General features: G+C 33.7%; 1 protein-coding gene across 1 annotated transcript; it reads right to left on the bottom strand.

The window, feature by feature from the left end:
• Positions 1-4,213: 4,213 nt before the first annotated feature.
• Positions 4,214-18,940, bottom strand: LOC110018572 (acyl-CoA-binding domain-containing protein 1-like). Its single transcript, XM_020715921.1, has 6 exons — positions 18,161-18,940; positions 7,689-7,794; positions 7,484-7,587; positions 6,975-7,066; positions 5,072-5,169; positions 4,214-4,689 (listed from the first exon to the last, which is right to left on the bottom strand). Exons 1-6 carry the CDS (start codon positions 18,661-18,663, stop codon positions 4,522-4,524), a joined length of 1,071 nt encoding a protein of 356 aa, XP_020571580.1. The 5' UTR covers positions 18,664-18,940; the 3' UTR covers positions 4,214-4,521.
• Positions 18,941-20,893: the final 1,953 nt, after the last annotated feature.

Here is a 20,893-nt window from a genome sequence, read left to right as displayed (position 1 = left end):
GTAGGTTCTCCACAATCTTTCTCGTATTTGTCATCTTTATTGCATGTTCGTCTTTTATGGTTCCTCTCTTCTCCTGATCAATCACATGATCCAGAAGAGAGACTTACTCAAAAAAGGAAAGTATATGATGATGGACAAACTGATAACTCTATTAAAAAAAAAGAGAGAGAAAAGAACAAAAACATCTTGATACAAACATGAAGTGATTTAACAAAGCCATGATATTGTTCCAACTATGAATTATGGATATTTAAGTATCCTTCCACTTGAGAAGTTAGCAATAATTAATTATTTCAGGAGATATCAAGCAAAGCCCATATTTCAAAACATTTTTTTTTTAGGAAAAATAAGCAATACTCTAGCTCCAACTTTGGAACTCCTAAAGGCTTCATAGACGTACAAAGTTCATTGGGAAGATTATGAGGGAGAACTTATTTGTTAATAACATTATCTTTAATGTCAAAAACTCATTAATTGTGGTCATGTTTATGATGTTGATGTGAGTGTCCACTCAAAGTTATAGTGAAAGTTATCCTAAGCCTAGAATTAGCTCTCACAAACGATGTATAAATAAAATGCAGAAAGACTACCCCGCCATAATTGTGTCTAGAACATTGACAAGAACAACCTTTCAAGATTATAATGAAGGTTGCCCCCAAGCCTGGAATTTGTTCACATAGATTGGATTTATAAATGAATTGAAGGAAGACTACCCAACCAAAATTGTGCCTAGGGTGTTGACGTGAACAAACTTTTGAGATTATAGCAAAGGTTGTCCCCCCTCATCGAAGAATGCTTTAGAAATAATCTTCAGAGACTCTCCCTCACTTTGATGAATTCAAGAAAGGATAGAGGAGTCATTGATAATCCTTCTATTTGTAAATAAATCACTCCACAATTAATTTAGCAAGCTCATCTTATGTATGAATGATCTCTCACATGAATGAATAAAACCAATTAATTTTTAAGAGTGGTAGGAATAACTTGATAAAGTAGTGCATTTGAACCTCATTGTATATGCATGATGGTTCAATAATGATCAATGTGCTCATATGGGACAGACGTCCCATCATATAAATCAATGTTAGGAAGCTTGAACCCTATGGGAATAGGGTGTTGAATGAAGATCTCAGCCAAAGGAGAAGACTTTAGAGACTATGCCAAGCAGAAAAGGTTTTCTAGAAGGAACTCTATTGCACTAGACGTCATAACTTACCATGGATTACATGAGATCGAGTTAAGCTCTTCAATTCTTCATATGCATTAGAGGTTTGCTAGTATGCTTGGCTACAGGGATAGATGTGTAGAGCTAATAGTGTCCAAGATGTCAACTTTTGAGGAGAAACTTTAGTGTATGGAGAGGGTGTTAAATGTGTACCTCCAATCAGTGAATTTTAAGGAAACTGCACCTCTCCAGTACGCAATCAGTCGATTATCGAGCCTCACATGAAATTTGAAGTATCTTATTTTGAAATTTCTCCATTCTTCATATGAAGTCTTCACATGGTGCAAAGTAGGTTCTTTCACCAATTATGTGCTTTACATTAGTAGAAATGAAGCAAAAGCTTTGCCCCAAACTTTGAAACTTCACCTTGAAATGACAGGTGTTAGAGTGATAAGTTTATGTATTGGATTTGTTAGTCATTGAAGAAGTGTATACTTCTATAGTTGAATGTGACTTTTTCCAACAGATGATGCCAAATTTTTGTGTGCTAGAAAATTCACGAAGATCCAATGCACACACAAATAAAAAATATATATATAGCGTGATGAGACACCGTTATTTTTATGTGGAAAACTCTAGAAGGAAAAAAAAATCACGGAGCATAGTCCAGTCGAAGTAAACCACTATGTAATTGTGAGTACATTAGTTTATTCTTCTTATAAATTAGAAAATGTGGATTTACAAAGTTGATAACCACATATGTATAATAGCATTTTAATTATAATAGTCATAATTGAGCTACAACAAATGTATTTCCTAGCTACAATAGCAATAGCTGGCCCCAATGGTCGTAGTTGGTTGCTGCAAAGACATTAGTTGATAATAAATGATGCATTTTGGTCGCTTTAATAGTAACAATTGAACGCAAAAGTTGTAATTATATGTTATAACAATAGTAGTTGACCAAAAGGGTCGTAGTTGGTTGATATAAATGTAGCAGTTGGTCATAAAGGTTATAGTCGATTGCTGCAATAGTGTCAGTTGGTCACAGAGGCCATAGTTGAAAGTTGCAACAGTAGTTGTTAATCACAAATACCATAGTTAGTTGCTAAAAACACAATAGTTGGTCTTAAAGATGGTAGTCAGTTGTTGCAACAACAACAACTGGTAATGGGTGCATAGTTGGAAGATATAACAATAGTAGTTGGTCACGGAAGTTATAGTTGTGTATTACAAAAAAACAACAGTTGGTCATAAAGGCCGTATTCGATGGTAGTTGGCTATAAAGGTCATAGTTTGTGATTAAAATTTTACACCAAAAAATATATTTGTCTTCATACAAAATAAAGAAAATACAAGTTTTAGACACAATAGTCTATTTAAACTACAATGATTGCAAGCAGGGTTGGCCGACAGCCATTGATCGGCAATGACAGGCGAGGACGGTAGGAGGTGGTTGACGTGGTCGACGGACGGTGATCGACGGTGGTCGGCAACTTTGGAGACCAATGATTATTCATTAAAAAAAAAAACCAATGATTATTCAAGCATATATATATTGGAGGATTATTTATTAAAAAAAACACAAAGATTCATGCTCGATAAAAATTTGTCGATGAGACATCAATATATATGTGGTGATAAAAGCAGGACTTAAAGTGTGGGATGCCAAAACTAAAAATTACGTGGCTGCGAATATTTAAGTTTAAATTTCCTCTCCTTAAAAAAAATTTGAAAAGTGTTATAACTATTATCATTAAACTAAAATTTTAATCAATATTAAACTATTATTAAATAACTAAAATTATGACGCAAACTTTTCAATGTAATACATGATATTAAAAAATTTTCAATATTGCTCCATAAATGTGTTATCCGTTTTCGTAGGGATCGAACCCGAGTAAGGGTCTTACAACTAACAACGCAACTATCTTCTAACTTACCGCCTAAGGGCACACATAACTTTAAAAGATCTAATTATAAGATGTTAAAGCATACTTTATGCAAATCTTTTGACATACTGTTTTTTTTTCAAATTATCTTTTTTTTTTCTTTTTAATTCAGCATTAACTTCGTATAAATTAGTTACTATTTTATTTTTTTTATTATGCATTTTTAACCTACTAACATATACTGCCCACAAAAATTACATAATAACTTCTAATCATTTCTTAACCTATCATTTATAATCTTGTCAGATATTTATCTTAGAAGTTCTTATTTGAATAGTGTCAAAATAGTCCTCTTACCATTTACATAAGATTATTTTACCCCTAGGCATATAAAAATGTCAAATTAATCAACATATACTAAAATAATCCCTAAAAAAGACATTTTTGGCCCACATGAGAAGCTGTCTTTGGACTAAATTTAACACTTCTATAAACTCCTTTCAACACTTTTTACATTCTTATTAATATCATAATTAACTTAGATATCTATCAATGACTTCTTTTAATGCCGCCCTCCATAATCATACATGTCATACCAACCCATTTTATAAAACTTACAAAATTTAACTTTCAAAGTAATCATGAAACCAATACCATTAACTCATTCTTAAGCGACACTAAGGACATGTTTGGCATAAATTTTGTTTTATGCTTTTAATTTGCTTTTACTTTTATTTATAGTATAAATTTTGTATGTTTCTAATTGTATATTTCAACATAAATCATCTTATTGTTAAAAATATTCAAAACACCAAAATAATGCTTTCAATATTTTTAAAAATAATTATCATAACCAAACATTCTTCATCTAAAATTTTAAAAAAAACACACAAAAATAGGGGAAAAAAACAAGGATCTAAACTTTAGGTCTTGTACAACAAATCAAAGCTTGAATTTTTTTAGGGGCATTTACATACATGCAGCATGATAGTCATGTATTCACATATCTAACACCTAAACATTCATATTTAGGTCCATACCACCAAAACCTTTAACACTATCCTTTTAAAAATGAAATCCATCTTTTTATGCATAGGTGTATGACAAAAATGTGTTACAGGTCAAAATATCACAAGTTGAGTGTTAAATACATAAATACATAAAAATTGTGCGGTACGCATGTAAAATTCCCAATTTTTTGAAACATCATTATGCTACTCAACAGACTAAACTGGTTTGTTTGATGCAATTATGAAAGTTCAGTTCCTTAAAGATAAAGAAATACAGATTGGCCACTGAAAAAACTGGGCACTTCCAGGAGAATTCTTAAACCAAAACTACATAAAAACATGCCTATCAACTGAAGTCAGCCTGAGCTCAGGCAGACAGAAAGCTGATATTCACACAAGTATATAAAAATCACTTTTCAGGGTTTAGTTATTTTAATTTACTTTCTGAAATCAACTACTTTGCAGGAGTCATAAAATTCCAAGGAGAGCTGCAGAGATCGATTGGGGAATTACCATCATTATCCTTTATTTCAGTATCAGCGCCATTTTTTACTAGCAACTCTGCAAAATCCTCTCTCTCACAGATGACAGCATAATGTAGAGAGGTCTGGCCTTCATTGTCCTAATCAAATAAAATGAAGATTTACATACATACCACTTAATTGCTTACGTATTTACATATCAAACGTCTTAACTTCAAGTTTTACATATGTGCCATCTTACTTATGCATGATAAAATAAGTTAGGGGTGTGAAAATGTATAAAGTAAATTTTAGGTGTTAGATAAGCAAATGCATGAGAATTAGGTGGTATGTATGTAGAAATGAGAATGTTTTGGTCGATTTGGTACTCTCAATGCGGAAAAAAGGGGATTTTAAAAGGCTGGAACCGACATTCAATGATTTAATAAGAATAGAATTTCAGTATAACCATCAGAATAACAGATGTAAAATGAAGATTTTATGAAAGTCTACTACTTGGTTTATGTCAGTAATGGTGTTTACCTTAGCATTCACATCTGCGCTTTTGCTGAGAAGTATCTCAACGATCTTTAGATGTCCACGATCTACAGCCCAATGCAATGGGGTTCTACCTTCGCTATCTGCATTCAGGATTATAGGTGAAAAAAAATGAGGAAGATTTACATGCATAACACTCAATTCCTATGTAATTACATATCTACTACCTAAACATCAATTTTTACATACATATACCACCTTAGCTATGCATGAAAATGTGTAGAAGTTAAAATGGAGGTATTTTTTATGTGATGTGAAAGATTTGGGTGGTATGAATGTAAAAAGTAAATTTTAGGTGTTTGAAATGTAAATTCATGGGAATTGAGTAAATACCCCTAAAAATAATAAATTAAAAAAGGAGTGATGCATAGAAATAGGACAAAGGGGAAAGAGGGGCAGTGAAGTATCAACAAGAAGTTCATTGAGTCCTTGCACATTTTCAGAATATGAAAGAATTTCAAATTGAAGTGGCAATTCAAACCAGAAAAAGTTTGAAAAATAAAAGATGATATTAAAATGTTCTAAATTCTAAATGAGTAACAATTCCAGGATAGCTTGTAAAGCTATTTCGAAATCTGAAAGTGTTTGATTTCCCGTATGTTCAATGAAACAATAGGAATCATTCATGTAGGGATAGCATGCGGATCATCAACTAATTATCATCATCATCATAAAGCCATTCCAATTATGTGAAATCAGTTATGAAAATCATTTTTTCATTCGTTATCATTAATTACTGCAGCAGGAGTTAAAATTAGTCTATGCAAATCAGTTTTCAAATGAGAAGAAACGAATTGAATTGTATGTGCTACTCTATTTAAGCCGCAGAAATTTAGGTTACACTTGATAGGTTATACATATGAAAAACTACTAATTACAGTGGAATTAATGAATATATTGTACAACTTGCACATATTTATTTCCTTGAAATTTTGAGAGGTATTACTTAAAGAGACCGCAATGATGAACCGCCAACTTGTCCGCAATGATGGACTGGCAACTTTGCAATTTCATGGAGAGCCAAGATGGCCTAGAACATCACCAATCTACTCAATTTGTTGAGGTAATTATTCTCCATGCTTAATTTAGATGTGATATTTTGAAAATGTAGTGCTAAAAAATCATTTGTTTAGGATATCGAATAGCTACATGTACGAAAAACACAAGTCCTTTGTAGTTCAAGTTTAGAACTGGAGAGTCAAAAGGGTTGAATTCAACACACCCAAATATAATCAAGTTACTGATAGCTCCTCTTACTTTACACGCCATAGGAACGACTACATTAAGAGATTCCCTCTTCATTAGTAGGATGACAAAAACTATCAAATGCCTTAATATTGTGTTTCTTCATTGAGGTACTAATTAGAAAAAAGTTCTACAAAATCCCATAATTATTGGATTCCAAGCAAGACGTAATAACTCTCCTAATGATTTTGGCATTATGGACTGACAAGTATTGGAATATCAAAGATAGAAATTACTCGGCTCTAATTTATGTTATATTGATTCAATGTATTTTTGTCTTCCATTTTATAATGGTGATCATGTGCTAACACTAGTCTATTCTTAAAAATAATAATAATAATCATACTAGCATAGGGGCACTGCAGTACTCCTAAAATGACATCAAATCATGTTTTCTACAATAAAGCAAGGCTTTACGCTCAAAGTAACCAAAAAGTTAGGTGTATTATTTCCGAAAATATTGGTGTTAGCAAAAGAAATTTTCAAATGAATAGAACAATGTATCATCTGTAACCAACGACGAAGCTGGTAAAATTTACAGATTTTTTTCACATATAACCATCATCAGCCATATTCAGGCGTCAATTCTCATAGCCTTAAATAAATTAAATAAGCGTACACCTACAGCTGGGACATATCTAACCTCTCAGATCCACTGAAACACCATTTTCGATGTTCTTCAATAAGCTATCAACTTCTCCTTCTCGAGCCGAATCATGAATTGCATCTAGCCTCCTGTATGCATTTAAAAAAAATTAAAATCAGTTATTTTTCACTTTTGAATAAACAGCTCTATATCCAACCAAGGATTACGTACAGTACATCAAACCTAATAGCATTCACTGTTATACAAATAACCAGTAAACCAAAACAATTGCCCTGTACTTATACGAGCAAAATTTACAATGGTTTTGTATTTAACTGGTCATATCATTTCTGAATTGTATTGGAAGTACGATAAAAATAATAGATGAAAATCAGATTTGCAAAGCATGGCCCCAAAACGATCAAGCAAAAGCACTAAAATTAAGAGTCTAAGACGTACATTTCTTAAGAATATGACAAAACCAGAAAATAAAGTTCCGCAGCTCCCACTGCACTGCTAGTGCACAGAGAGTATGAGAAAAAGTTGGCTACTTCGAAGAAACTTACAGATCATTTTCTGATCCCTCCTCAAGGATTAAACTGCTGAAAACTGGCCCCATTGTTCCTTGTGTGGCCGAACTAGAGGAGGAAGCATCTTCATGTTCATTTTTCTATACAACAGAGCATTATTGAGAGTAGAATGCTAGTATAAGGTATAGAAGGATAACAATAGTTAAGAAATTTAAATCAGATGAAAAATTTTAAAGCTTGCCTTAGCTAGACCACTTGACCAAGAAGGAAAAAGCATCTCCACAGTCTCAATATATTTTTGCATTGCTTCTTCTGGAGGCATTGCGCCTAGTTTTTGCCAAGCATTCCTTGTACATCACAACAGTTTTTGTAACATCTGATTTCCAGTTAAGACAACACAAATGATGCTAGAAAAATAAGGCGTTATGAAGCCCCAAAAGGCACAGGAAAAAGGTAAAGGGGTTTCAACTATCTTGAACATGGAGTTTAAGACTGCAATTATACTATAATTAATATGGACCAAATAATCAGCAACCAACAAGAAAAATGTTAGAATTTGTATTAACTTTGTTTTCAGTGCAAAAATTGGTAACAGATGGCCTTCTGCAATATGCTTTTGAGAAGAATTCTATAAACCGTAAACTAGAAACGGCAGCTATGCTCGAATCGCTGAAAGTCGCACAGTTCTGATAGAAAATAAATGTAATCCGACTATTTCAAGCCACCTCAAAAATAAATTTTCTCCACCTGAAAATTTGAAGTTTGCATGTGTGTGAGAGTATGAGTGTGCATATGAGATAAAAACATATCCCAAACTAGTAAGTAAGCTGAATAAAAAATTGATCACTACAACAACAACAAAGCCTTAATCCCACTACGTGGGGTCGGCTACATGAATCTTTTTTCTCTAGTGCGTCCTATTTAGTGTCATATTTTCATTTAGTTCTAGTAAATTAAGATCATTTAAAAAAAATGATCACTATTTAATTTTAAAATTTTAAAAATGTTTTCTATATAATTGTCTTGGAACTGACTCCCAAGTATAGCGACAACTCCTCACCCGTCTTCAGACTCTGAAGTAGAGGTGGCAATGCCAAAAAAGATCTACAGTTGTAGGAATACTTGCTCACACTCACTAGTCCAAGTGAAGCTTTTGGCATTTCTTACTACGTTTGAAGAAAGTTGCACATTTATCTCCAGATTTAGAAATAAAGCGACTGAGACCTGTGATCTGGTCCATCAGGTTCTGTATATGTTGTGACGGGGTGGCATATTTATGAGTGTCTGATCCTTTAAAGGACAGGACTTAATCCATCAGACGTCGGCAAATACCCTGGAAATTTTCATGTTCCAACTCCAAATATGCACTTTTGTGGGTTAAATTTCATATTATATTTCCTCAGTATATCAATAGTTGCTTTTAGATTTTGGGGTGATTAAATACAGGGCACCCAAAACATTGCTATTTACAAATAAAGCACCCTCAAATTCTCTCTCAAATATCAAATGTCATGATAAAACCCCAACCCATATTTTTCATTTTTATCAAATTCACAATGGTTTGATCGTGGAACGGTTAAATGCATCGATTTCATAGTTCAAAAAATCACCTCGGTGCTAGATTTGTAAATAGTAATGTTTTAGGCACCCTATATGCAATTATCTCTTAGATTTTTCATATGTTGTTTGAGTGGCCATGATAATACATGTTAACACAATGTAATTTAGCTTAGCTCAACCAAAACATGACATTTAGGTATACTCTTAAAGATCCACGAAGAAAGGTAAAATTTATGGGAATAACAAACACAATCAACTCAATATGCACACCATATTTGTTATGGGGCTACTTCTAATCATCTCCAAAGTGCCACAAGCACACCATCAAAAAAATAATATGCTTGGTCCTGTTATGATACACATGATTCTTGGCAAGATTTATAGTTGCTTACTGTCACAAAACATCAATATAGGCCTATTGGAGGTACATCATAATTCCCTTAACAAATTCTAAATCTAGATCCCTTTACAGATTCCCAAGGCGAGTGCCATATACTGTGATTATGGACTGCTTCCAGAAACAATTGCTTACTTCTTACTTCTTCATGTCACCAAATCTCCACATACATAGGAGCGATTACTTAGGATGGACCATCTGTGAGCGAGTTCCCCGTCCAACTACCATCAGAGTAGACTTTCACATATTTGTTCAAAATTTTCTCATAAATTAATTCATAATCATGAGTCTTCTTGAGAAACCTCATAATTTTTTACATAGTATCTTCAAGCACTCTTTATTAATTGCAACTGAAATAATAGATTAGCAGTGCAACAATCTTACATCCTTGACCGTGTTTTACGAACAGCGTATAATCAGCTTAACTTTGAGAATAATGCAGCATTCATTCCTTATTAGTTGCAACTGAAAGGAGAACTCTGATAGTACTAAGTTAAGCAATTGGTGTGAATGTCTCCTAATATTTGATCATATGGCTTGAATGAAACCTTTTGCAACAAGTCTGACTTTGAATCTCTCAATACCCCTCATTAGATTTATATTTGACGTTAAACACTCAATGACACCCAACCGGTTTCTTATCCTAATGGAGTTTAGTAAGAAATCATGAACCATTATGTTTCAGTGCTTGAATCTTCTCCTCAACAGCTTTCCTCCAGTTTAAATTTTCAAGTGCTTCATCAATGGATTTATAAATATGCATACTATCAAGTTAGAAATAAAAGTTTTAAAAGATGAAGATAGTTTCTCATAAGCTACATACTCCTGAATTGGGTATCTAATGCAGATTTTTTTGTTGCCAGCATCAGACGAGGAGGGTGATAACTCATGAGTACTAGGACTCCTCTTTACCTGAAATTTCATGTGCATGTGGACTCAGGTTTTGGTTTGAGTTATTCCATCCTTGCAACTTGTCATCCACCTACTCAAGATTTTTGTTTCTCCTTGTGTATAAACACAATTCTTTGTTCTAGACTTCAAGTTAAGTTTGCTTCGTTGGTTGGGCATCCTTAAATAGGATAAAAGGGTTGAGCATAGTAGGTGGTAAGACCTTGTAGATGTCATTAAGTGCATCCCAAAATTGATGTTCATTTGCATTCTTTCTCAAAACATTAGATTTAGGATAATAGAATCGATTTTAAAAAAATACGACAATCATGGAATTGTAAAATTTTCTGGTAACAGAATAATAACACTTATAGCCATTTTTGTTGGTGGCATACCCAAGAAAAACACGCTTGATAGTTTTAAGGTCAAATTTTATGTGATTTAGCGAATGTTCGTGAACAAAGGATACATACCAAAAGATTTTAAGTGAAATAGTAGAACAAAAAGCTCAGATGCGAGGATAAGTAACCATCAAAATATAAAGAGGTGTTTTAAAGTTAAGTACTTGGCTAGACATTCGATTGATAAGGAATGTTGTGGTAAGAATTATTTCCCACCCAAACTATTTAGGAAATTGATGAGACGTCATAATTGAGTAGGATATCTCAAGAAGTTGTTTGTTCTTTCTCTTTGTTATCTCATTTTGTTACGAGGTATCAATACATGAACACACATGGATGCTCATTTTTTGAAAGAGGTGACCTAAGAATAAAGTTGAAACATTCATTTGCATTACAAGTTTTAAGGACCAAAATTTTGCATTGAAATTGAATTTGTATTATGACATAGAAGATTTGAAAGATTTGGATTGTTTCAGATTTTTCCTTATTGGGAATACTCAAGTGGTTCTAGTATGATCGTCAATAAATGAGATAAAACATATGACCCCACATAGGATTTTCACCTTTGAAAGTCCCCGAATATCATTATGGATAATGGCAAAAGAGTGTGAGGGTTTGTATTGAATAAGAGGATAACTATTTTACTGTGTTTGAGAAGTTAACAAATCTCACATTGATAAAAACTAGATTTTTTTGTATTGATAAATAAATGAAGATACATATTAGCTACATAATTAAAATTGAAATGACCCAGGCAATAATATCATAACCAGACCTGATTTTCGACAAACATGGACTCAACAAAAATAAATGTGGGACCATTTGTGTGTTTAGAGCAAAACATTTCATGAGCATATATAAATCTTGGTGCATTTCAACACTGTCAATCATCTTCACCAAATACATCATCTGAATATCACAAAAGTTAGAATGAAATTTAGCAACATAATTTAGGTCATGAGTAAGCTTGTTAATTGAAAATAAGTTGTAATCTAGTCGGGAAACATATAGCCCTAAAGAAAGTTGAATATCTTTAGGGGCTTTCACATCTCCTTTCCCAACAATCTTTGAGAAGTCTAACAAATTTGAGGTCGATGATCTCTTGATAGTTGATGAGAGCATGAATGTCCCCAATCATGTGATTAGAAGCATTTGAATCTATTACTCAAGGTCAAAATCTTCTATTGTTGACAAGATAGGAGAATATGATATCTTAGTGTATTACTAAGCTAGTGGACTTCAAAGTACAACTAGAAATATTCATTTTGTACTTGGTCGTGGTCCCTACGTGTTTTTGGGCTTGTTACTGGTTGTAGGATGGGATTTGTTTCTGCAAATATAAGATAGGTTGCTGCTAGAAAGGAGAGAAAAACAGCACGTGTTGAATTAGTTACTTCAAGCCAAGAAAGGGTACGCTTTCTGATGTTGCTCTGTTGTTGCTTGTTGTTCCTTGCGTTATTGTTGTTGTTAGCTATTGTTGTTGTAGGGAGAGTAGGAGCGGAGGAATACAGGAGGGCTGGCTAAGAGCTTCAGCCTAAGGAGGGCCTACAACAGGGAATTCCAGCTACAGAGAAGAACAACGGAGGGATTTCTGCTACAAAGAAGAGTCGAGGAAGGGGCTTATGGGGAGGAATTATAGCTACTTACAGGGAATAGTTCTAGTTGTTGAAGGGAAGAACCAAAGTGGGGAGAGTTCCGGAGTAGAAAGAGTCGTGTCGGGTCTGCTGACAAATGAGAGTTGCTACAGAGTCAGCAGGATAAAGCTTTCACAGGGATAGCAGAAGATCAGCGGAGAAGGTTTGCAGCTTCTAGGATGGTAAAGAATATGTGGCTGAGAGGCTCCAACCAACAACGAAAACTTAATGTTCACCGAAAACGTTGGCTCTGATCAAATTGTTAAGGTCGTTAGTCGTTGGATGAGAAAGTCTCGTAGAGAGTTGCGATTAGGAAAAGATAACAGTGGTAGAGTGGATCTCGCTGAACGGGAAAGGATCCTGGGGATCTACAGCTAAGAAAGGAAGATAGCGGCAGAGGGATCTAGGAGAAATTGAGAGCAGGAGCAGGAAGGGCTGGCAGGATGAATGACGACTGCAAGGAGGATTCTGGCGTTGAAATAAGATCTAGGGTTTGCTCCCTAACTCTGATACCATGCAAAAGAAAACAAGTTTGGAGAGGAATAATTCTTTTGATTCATATTATTCACATGTATAGTACATGTATAAAAACAATCTCTCCTAATTTACCACCAAATATATCTAACCAAAACTAGGAAAAGAAATAATTCTGAAATAAAAAATAAAATAACATAGAATTGAAAGGGAATAAATTAATCATGAGCTATCTAAGTTGTCCCAATCAATTCTTCAATGATATTCTCAAATTTCTTCCAGAGTCTTCTCAAATTTCCACATCAATGAGTACGTTACTATTCTACATGACACACTTTGATTCTCATAACAATTATTAACATCGCATCTGCATACCCTTTGAATATTGATCTAACATAAAAGTTTTGCAGAAAGGTCCCTAAACATTTTTCTAAAATTAGAATACATTTAAAAATTAAAAACCATAAATCTTAATAAAAAATCAAACATCAATTTAAAGCTAAGAGATTCTATAAGTTCTACCAAACGTTCCCCCAAGCCTACAAAATTCCCAATTTCTAACATTTTTTGTTATCCAAAAACAATGGGTAAATCATAACAAAAATAGGAAAATTGTGAGAAAATGTAGTAATTCGTAAATTTCATCTCCTACATTATGGAGGTGAGATCATGAGGTGATTTGAGGCAAGAAAAAAATCACCAAAAAAATTAAGGGGTTTTTATCTACCCACCATTCAAAACTTTACTAATAACAGAATAAAAAACAAAACTTCAAATATTTCGAAACAGCCACCCAAACCTAAAATCCTTCTTCTTAGCCACCGAAGCCCTCTGTTGTCTCATTCCAGTTCGAAGCTGCCACCCGCGCCGACGTCGTCATTCGACTACGACTGCCGCGACACCCTCTGTCTCTCCTTCCCGCATCATCTTCTCCTGCCTCCGGCCCATGCAACGTTCGCCTCCTACACGGTAAGTCCTTCTTCCTACTTAGCGCTTCCTTCTTCCCGTTCAAAGTCGTGACCCCATTACTGTTTCATTTCTTGTTTTTCGCATCAATCCTTTCATTCACTTCTTATCTGCATTATTTGCATAAGCCTGGGAACTTGATTTGGATCCTTCTTTAGCCACAGGAAGGAATGAAAGGACTATCATACTTTGAGCATTCTTCTTTTTTGTATTATTTGTAAAAATTGGCTTCCTACTTTGAGCTGCTGATATGTATTCCTGTACCACGGGATGGAATGAGTAAGCTATAGGTGAAGAGCTATGGTAGGTCTGTCTCTTTTTGGTTGCTTCAGAGTGATTGATTTTGCATTTTCTGGATTTTCTGCATTCGTTTTGGGGTTTGCAATATGTTTTTTTAATCATCAGTTTCGTTTGACTTGAGTGTAGAATTACGTGTAGATTGTCTTGTTTTGATTCTTTCTTATTTTAGATTTTTTGAACCAGGCACTTCAATTTGTGTTAACACTATAGTGTTTTAAATGATTTTCTTACAGTTCATGATAATCTGTATTCTCTAGGGTTGTGGCAATATGTTTTTTTCTACAATAATCCAGCTTGTATGAATTTGAAATTTAATGTGGATTTATAACTCATCTTTTCTCTTCTTTTTATATATTTTTGAAACCCGCTTTAGTTTGCAAAGTTCAATGGTGTTGAGTTTGAGATTTCAAATTTGAATCGAAGAAACATTGAGGCATGGCATTGTGCTTACTTTGCAACAGATACAGTCACATGCGCTTGATTTTTTTTCTCTATTTGATCTTCTAATTTGTGTGCTGATACGTGATATCTAACTAATAAAAGTTCACAATTTGGTATATTCTCAGTAATGTTGTTCTGTTTGTGCGCAATCAATCACTTTTATGTAAAATTGTCTAATTTTTTTTTTTTTTTAGTTTTTAGATATTTGCATTGTCCATTGGGTGATATTGTCTTCAATGATTCTATTGAAAATGTACATAAGTACACACAATTCTTAAGCCCAATATCTGATATTTATGGATGGACAGTTAATGAGCCAAATGGCTAGTGATAGTCCTTTGAAAGTTGGCTCTCAATTTAAAGATTCAATAACTTTGAAGCAATTTTTGCGGACATTGGTCATTGCTAAGAATTTTGGAATGAAATTTAAGGCAAATGACAGAAAGATAGCTATTGCTATTTGCTCTTATAGTGGCTTCCCATAAAGAGTGAAAGCCTCAGTGTTGGTCGATGGGCAAACATTTAAAAAAAAAATTGAAGCTTCACATATTTATCCAGGTATCAACATAGCTGATAAAAAACAAGCAACGGCTAGTTGGATGGCTAACGAAATATAAGATATGGTAAAAATCTATCCAAACATGCCTCTAAAACAAATAAAATCGAGCTTAGAAAGTAAGTATGGCTTGCCACTACACTAAATTAATTTATGGAGATCTAGACAAATAGCACGGGATTAAATATTTAGATCAGTTGATGATAGTTTCAAGTGGTATCCTACACTATGTGCGGAGCTTATCAAAAGGAATTCGGGTTCTCATATTACCTTTGAGGGCAGTAGCATTAATCAAACATTTGAGAGATTGTATGTTAGTTTCAAGGTGTGCACCGATGGTTTCCTAACTGGATGCAAACATCATGTGGGCCTTGATGCATGCCACTTAAAACCTAAATACTTGGGGGTCTTGCTTTTGGCAAATGCAATGGATGGGAATAATGGATTTTCAAAATGTATGATTGGGCAAATGTATCTTCTAAGACATTTGCATGGCTTTGAAAATGTACTGGCTCCTACTCTAAAAAGTTTTTTTTCTTGTTTGTGATGCATTTGTTTTAAGATATTTAGGTAACATTGTTGATATCCAAAAATGCTATTTTTTTCTAGATAACATATGCATTTGTGTATCACAATTGATGAATTTCAGTGGAACGAACAAATAATGTTGAGGTTATTGTAGATTGGCAATCTTTTACATGGTAATGTTCACATAGGAGACATAAGATGTTGTTGACTGTTGGTAGCTCTTTCAACAACAACAACAACAACAACAACAAAGCCTTAATCCCACTACGTGGGGTCGGCTACATGAATCCTTTTTCTCCATTGCGTCCTATTTAGTGTCATATTTTCATTTAGTTCTAGTAAATTAAGATCATTTTTAATATAATAAGCCCAAGTCTTCCTAGGTCTACCTCTGCCTTTCTTAACACAAGTCGAATTTAAAACATCTACTCTCCTAATCGGATCATCTAATGGTCGACGTTTAATATGACCAAACCATCTAAGGCGACTTTCTCTAATTTTGTCTGTCACAGGAGCTACACCAACCCTATCACGAATATATTCATTCCGCATTTTGTCTCTAAGTGTAAACCCTATCACGAATATATACACCAACCCTATCACTGTTGGTAGCTCTTTCCATTGGAAAAATTAAATATCACCAACTGTTTGATTTTTCGGTCAACAATAAAATCTTCTTTTATTGTTACCCTGCTGAGCTATATATATTACACATGGCAATTTGCATGCACAATAAACTTGGGCATTTCGATGAACTCCTGACGTCACAAGAGAATGACTAGAACTCATTCCTACAAGCACAACAAATGGCGCTCAGAAAGATTAGTTAACACATTTAGAAGGACAAGGTAAGATTAAAAACACTAATACTTTAACTAGGTAAAATTTAAATGCATCTTCTCATGCTTACTAGCCTCCTCGCGAGCCAGTCTATTTTTCGGGCAAATATGTGATCAATGCCCAATACTTCAAGTGAAAAAAAAAAAAAATTAAATAAATCACATTGTTCTCTTACAAAAATCCTATCTTTCACAAAACTAATCATAAAAATACCTTTCACGACATTTCTAGCAACGTTCTCTTCTCAAAAAAATGCAAAATGAGGGAGTAATCTCTCCACTCCACTTCCAACAAAGAAAATTGTTTTTGTTCACTCCATTGCTTTTTTTCCTGCATCCTTCTCTCATCAATTGTTTTTACAGTACAAAATTTTTCTTTTATGATCTGATTTGATGGTTATTAAAAACTCCTGGGATTGTATCAGATCATTGTGTTCTTGTATTCGAATGCATTTTTTGCATAACTATCCTCTAGCCCAGTTTTCTTTGTTATGCTTAATTCCTTTCATATTTATAAAAAACTCCTGCATATATAACTTCAATAGTTTCATACCATACAAAATTTTAGCATATAATACAATGACAATTACGTGATTTGATGAACCACCCCTCTGCTCTTCCATCAAAAATTGGTCAAGGCCACCGATACTAAGAAGTACTATCGTCCTCAAAGAAATTTATATCAACACAACTATGTCAACCTTGCTTATAGCTTTTGGATAAATAAGGAAAAAATAGATATCTTTGAATTTAGCAGTCATGAAAGTGAATTCTCACAAAATCACCCAAAACTGAGTTGTATGCTTCATCTGATAAAACAAAAACCATCAGGTAGCTTAGGTCTACAATGAAATAAGCCTATTTGATAAGCTTTTTACACTGTCTATAGATACATATTGAATAATGAAACCCCTGATTCCCAAGTGATCCCTTGGATGAGAGAAACCATGATTCCTTAAAAAAGCTGCCCGTGTCAAAGACGCATAAATACATGTCTTTTAATTATTCAGACCGAGGCCTGCCAAAAGGCTCGGACGATACCACTACAAATCTTGACAAGATTTACCACCACACCTCCCCTCTCTACCTATTTACCCTGACCGCAAAGACTGAAAACAAATTAAAAATGTAAAAGCATGTGTTTATCAAAAAAAAGAGAAACCATTTACAACGTTTAAGAAAAGATGGAAAGCCATGAGAATTTGTTAATCAAGAGTTATCTCCTTTATTTTTAAAGTATCAAAAAAACAACATTTCTGCGGAAACAACTGTGAGCGAACTGTCCTTTTGCAGGCGTATATCTACTTGCCAAGCTGGCAAGATGACAAAGAGTTATTGATGTCGGATAGCTGAAGATAATACACTAATCATAGAGATTAAGCAACTTCAATTAAATTGAAAAAAAAAAACAAAGAACAAAAGAACACTGGCGCTTCATTTCTAATAACGAAATATTTCTCTTCCTCAATTAGTAACCCAACTGGAAGCAACAGCTTTATTATCTCATAAACATCTATGTTGATGTTCAAATTAGGTGTTCAAACTCATCTTTTTTGCTAAGTACGGATCCCTGCCCGGTTTGCCACAAAAATATTGAAAATTTTCTTCTTCAAAACATTACTCCACAACCACATTAACGCTTTACATGTTTATCATACGAAATGCAGCAAAAAAAAAAAAAAAAGAAAAAAAAACTTCGGATAAGATTTATTTTGACTAAGCGACATACCACTTAGCACGAGCAGTAACTTTGATTGCTGAAGGCTGAGGAGCAATGCAGGGACCTTCTGTGGCAATCTTATAAAAGGCGTATAGCTGCAGCTGGACGTCATTGGATACCTTGGTCGAGTTCCGGTCTGCAGCAGTGGTGGCAACAAAAGCCGAGGCCGCGCCAAACATCTCATCCAGTTCTGTACTCTCAATTCCTTCCCAATCATCATCATCCTCCCCTAAATGACTCTCTTCCGTGACTAAACCCTCAAAACCATCATCTCTGACCCGATACCTGTCATCATCGGCTAAGGATGAGCTTTGGTCCCCGGCGTTTTCCTCGTTACCTTCCTCCGATGCTTTATCAGCTTCCGATGTTTCGCCAACCGGGTGGTCCTTATCGCGCGCTACCCTAAGATGATCTTGCCGAAAGGAAATAACAGTGGAGATAAGCTTGGCGACCAGGTAAGAAAATATAAGCCCAACGACCACGGCCTGGCCGAGATCCTGCCAGTCTCCCATTGGGATTATGGGAACGAATCCTCGGAAAATCTATTGGAATTGAAAAGAAGCTACAGTAGATCTCTAATCGTTGTCTGAATCAAAATATCTATTGGAATTGAAAAGGAGCTACTGGAAATCCCAAAGGAGGGATTTGGAGCCGGATTTAACCTGAATTTGACCTAAATAAAGCCGCGGATTTCGTAAATGCGGATTTACTGATTTAGCACGGAAATCCCGTAAATGATGATGAAGTTACCGGTCTTATGCTCCGTCTGCTTCCATGGTTCATAGTGCTTCTCCGCGTCAGATAGAATTTTGAAGATAAGTAATATATACATATATATATATATATATATACATATATATATATATATATATATATAATCAATAATTTGAAGTTTTACACACATATACATGTGTTTCAATTTTAACCTACATACAACTTATATATGCCCCAAAAATATGTGTTTCATTTTTATAAATTAAAATTATGATATTTTTATATGGTATGAAAAATTTAGATGATTTAGGGTTTAGGTAAATGCTCCTAAATAATTTCTAATTTGTTTTTTATTTATTTGATTTGTTTAAAAAAAAATTTATGATCAATTATTAAGGGCATTCTTTTATTTTGTTTATGATATTATTAATTTATGGATAATATTCACTAATTTAATAACTATTTTAGAATATATATTCATATACTATATTAAAACTCTCGTTAAAGGTATTAATAAAGAGGGAACATTAATCCAATGTGTACACATTTGTCCATTTGTAATTATTGCAGTTTGTGTGATGTTAAGATCCCACAGAGTCGCACGAAATTAGATTGTAAGTCAAACAAGATAAATTATTTATTAACATTATTTGTTAGTTGATAATGATAGATATCAGTGTCAATAATGATGGACAATTTATTGACCTTATAATAGTTTTGGTGTCGACTGTTTGGTTGTGACTAAAATTTTAAAATTGAGAGTCTCAAATGCATCTTACATAAAAATACTCATCTGATAGATTAACACAATACATATATATTTTCATTACGAGCGTTATGGTCATCTTCGTTCACAAAGACTCGTCAAGCAACCGAAAAAAGGTCCTGCGCCATAATTTGATATTTTTGACTAATGATAACATAATTTGAAGATATTGAGTTTATGAGATGTGTAAATTTTAAATGTTTGTGATGTCGTGTCATGGCCTTAGTGGGTGTTTAGGAAGCATGTTTGATGGGATGGAGTTTTGAGATGGCGAGAGAATGATGATCCGCGATTAGATGGTGATAAACATCATTTGATAGTTTCCCCAGCTAAATACAATAAAAGGAACTCCCAAACAATAATGTATGAAGTAAGGAGTTTCACCACCTATTCTTAAGCATCTACATACACATCCCTTGCAAAAAGAAGATGATTCAACACTTCCTAATGTAGAAAACATATATTATAGCGAATTTAAAATAAAAAATAAACTCATTAAAACAGAGGACAAACATATACATAATCTCTTAAATAGAAAATAATCTAATTATCTAATTAAAAAAAGGAATAGCGCAAGATTAAAAGGCTGTAATAAAAAATTGGGAACCACGAGATCTCGAGAAACCTAGTTTTTAGTTCATGAATTCTGTGAGGATAATGGGATTTGGTTATTCTATAATTGTGGGATCTTGTTAGTTACATGATCATGGGAGAAGCTCATGTGTCATTCTCCCTAAGTAGGATGCATGTTCTTTATTTTTTTTAGGCTTTTTAATCTATCTACCACCATCACAAGTTTATTGTGTTTCTGCTGTTGGGGGAGCCCAATTAGTTTTATTTTTGTTTGAAATTAGATTTTGATTTTGAAAAATAGTTTGATTTTGAAAATAAGACTGCATAGATCTAGAATAATTGATTGTTTAAATAATCGAAGACATTACAAGTAATATGTCATATCGAAAGATTAAATATCACTTAATAATGGGTTCAATTATTAAAACTAAGAAATTTAGGTCATTTGTTTGGTCTGCAAAAATACCAACATATATTTCCCTTATCTACTCCAAAAATTAGATAGTGTTTTGATTATATGGGCTACTAATTTTTTTTTAGGGGCAAACCCCTATATTTAATTACTTCTAAAGAAATTGAAATCACTTAAAAAAACTCTCGATTAAGTTTGGGGTAATGTCTTCAAGAATTCAAGTTTAGTTTTCATAATTGATTATAAAAAAAATCAAATGGGAAAGACTTAATGTGAA

The sequence above is a fragment of the Phalaenopsis equestris genome, unplaced genomic scaffold (assembly GCF_001263595.1).
Source record: "Phalaenopsis equestris unplaced genomic scaffold, ASM126359v1 Scaffold000025, whole genome shotgun sequence".
Taxonomy (NCBI): Eukaryota; Viridiplantae; Streptophyta; class Magnoliopsida; order Asparagales; family Orchidaceae; genus Phalaenopsis; species Phalaenopsis equestris.
Note: the sequence above shows the minus strand (reverse complement) of the source record. Positions and strands in the feature narration are given on the sequence as shown.

Excerpts from the sequence above, each read along its gene's own strand:
- LOC110018572 (XM_020715921.1), bottom strand. The coding sequence starts at position 18,663 with ATGGGAGACTGGCAGGATCTCGGCCAGGCCGTGGTCGTTGGGCTTATA. Across the intron at positions 7,067-7,483 it reads GAGGGATCAGAAAATGATCT|GAGGCTAGATGCAATTCATG; the intron begins GTAAGTTTCTTC and ends AAATGCATACAG. Across the intron at positions 4,690-5,071 it reads GCGCAGATGTGAATGCTAAG|GACAATGAAGGCCAGACCTC; the intron begins GTAAACACCATT and ends TTATTTGATTAG.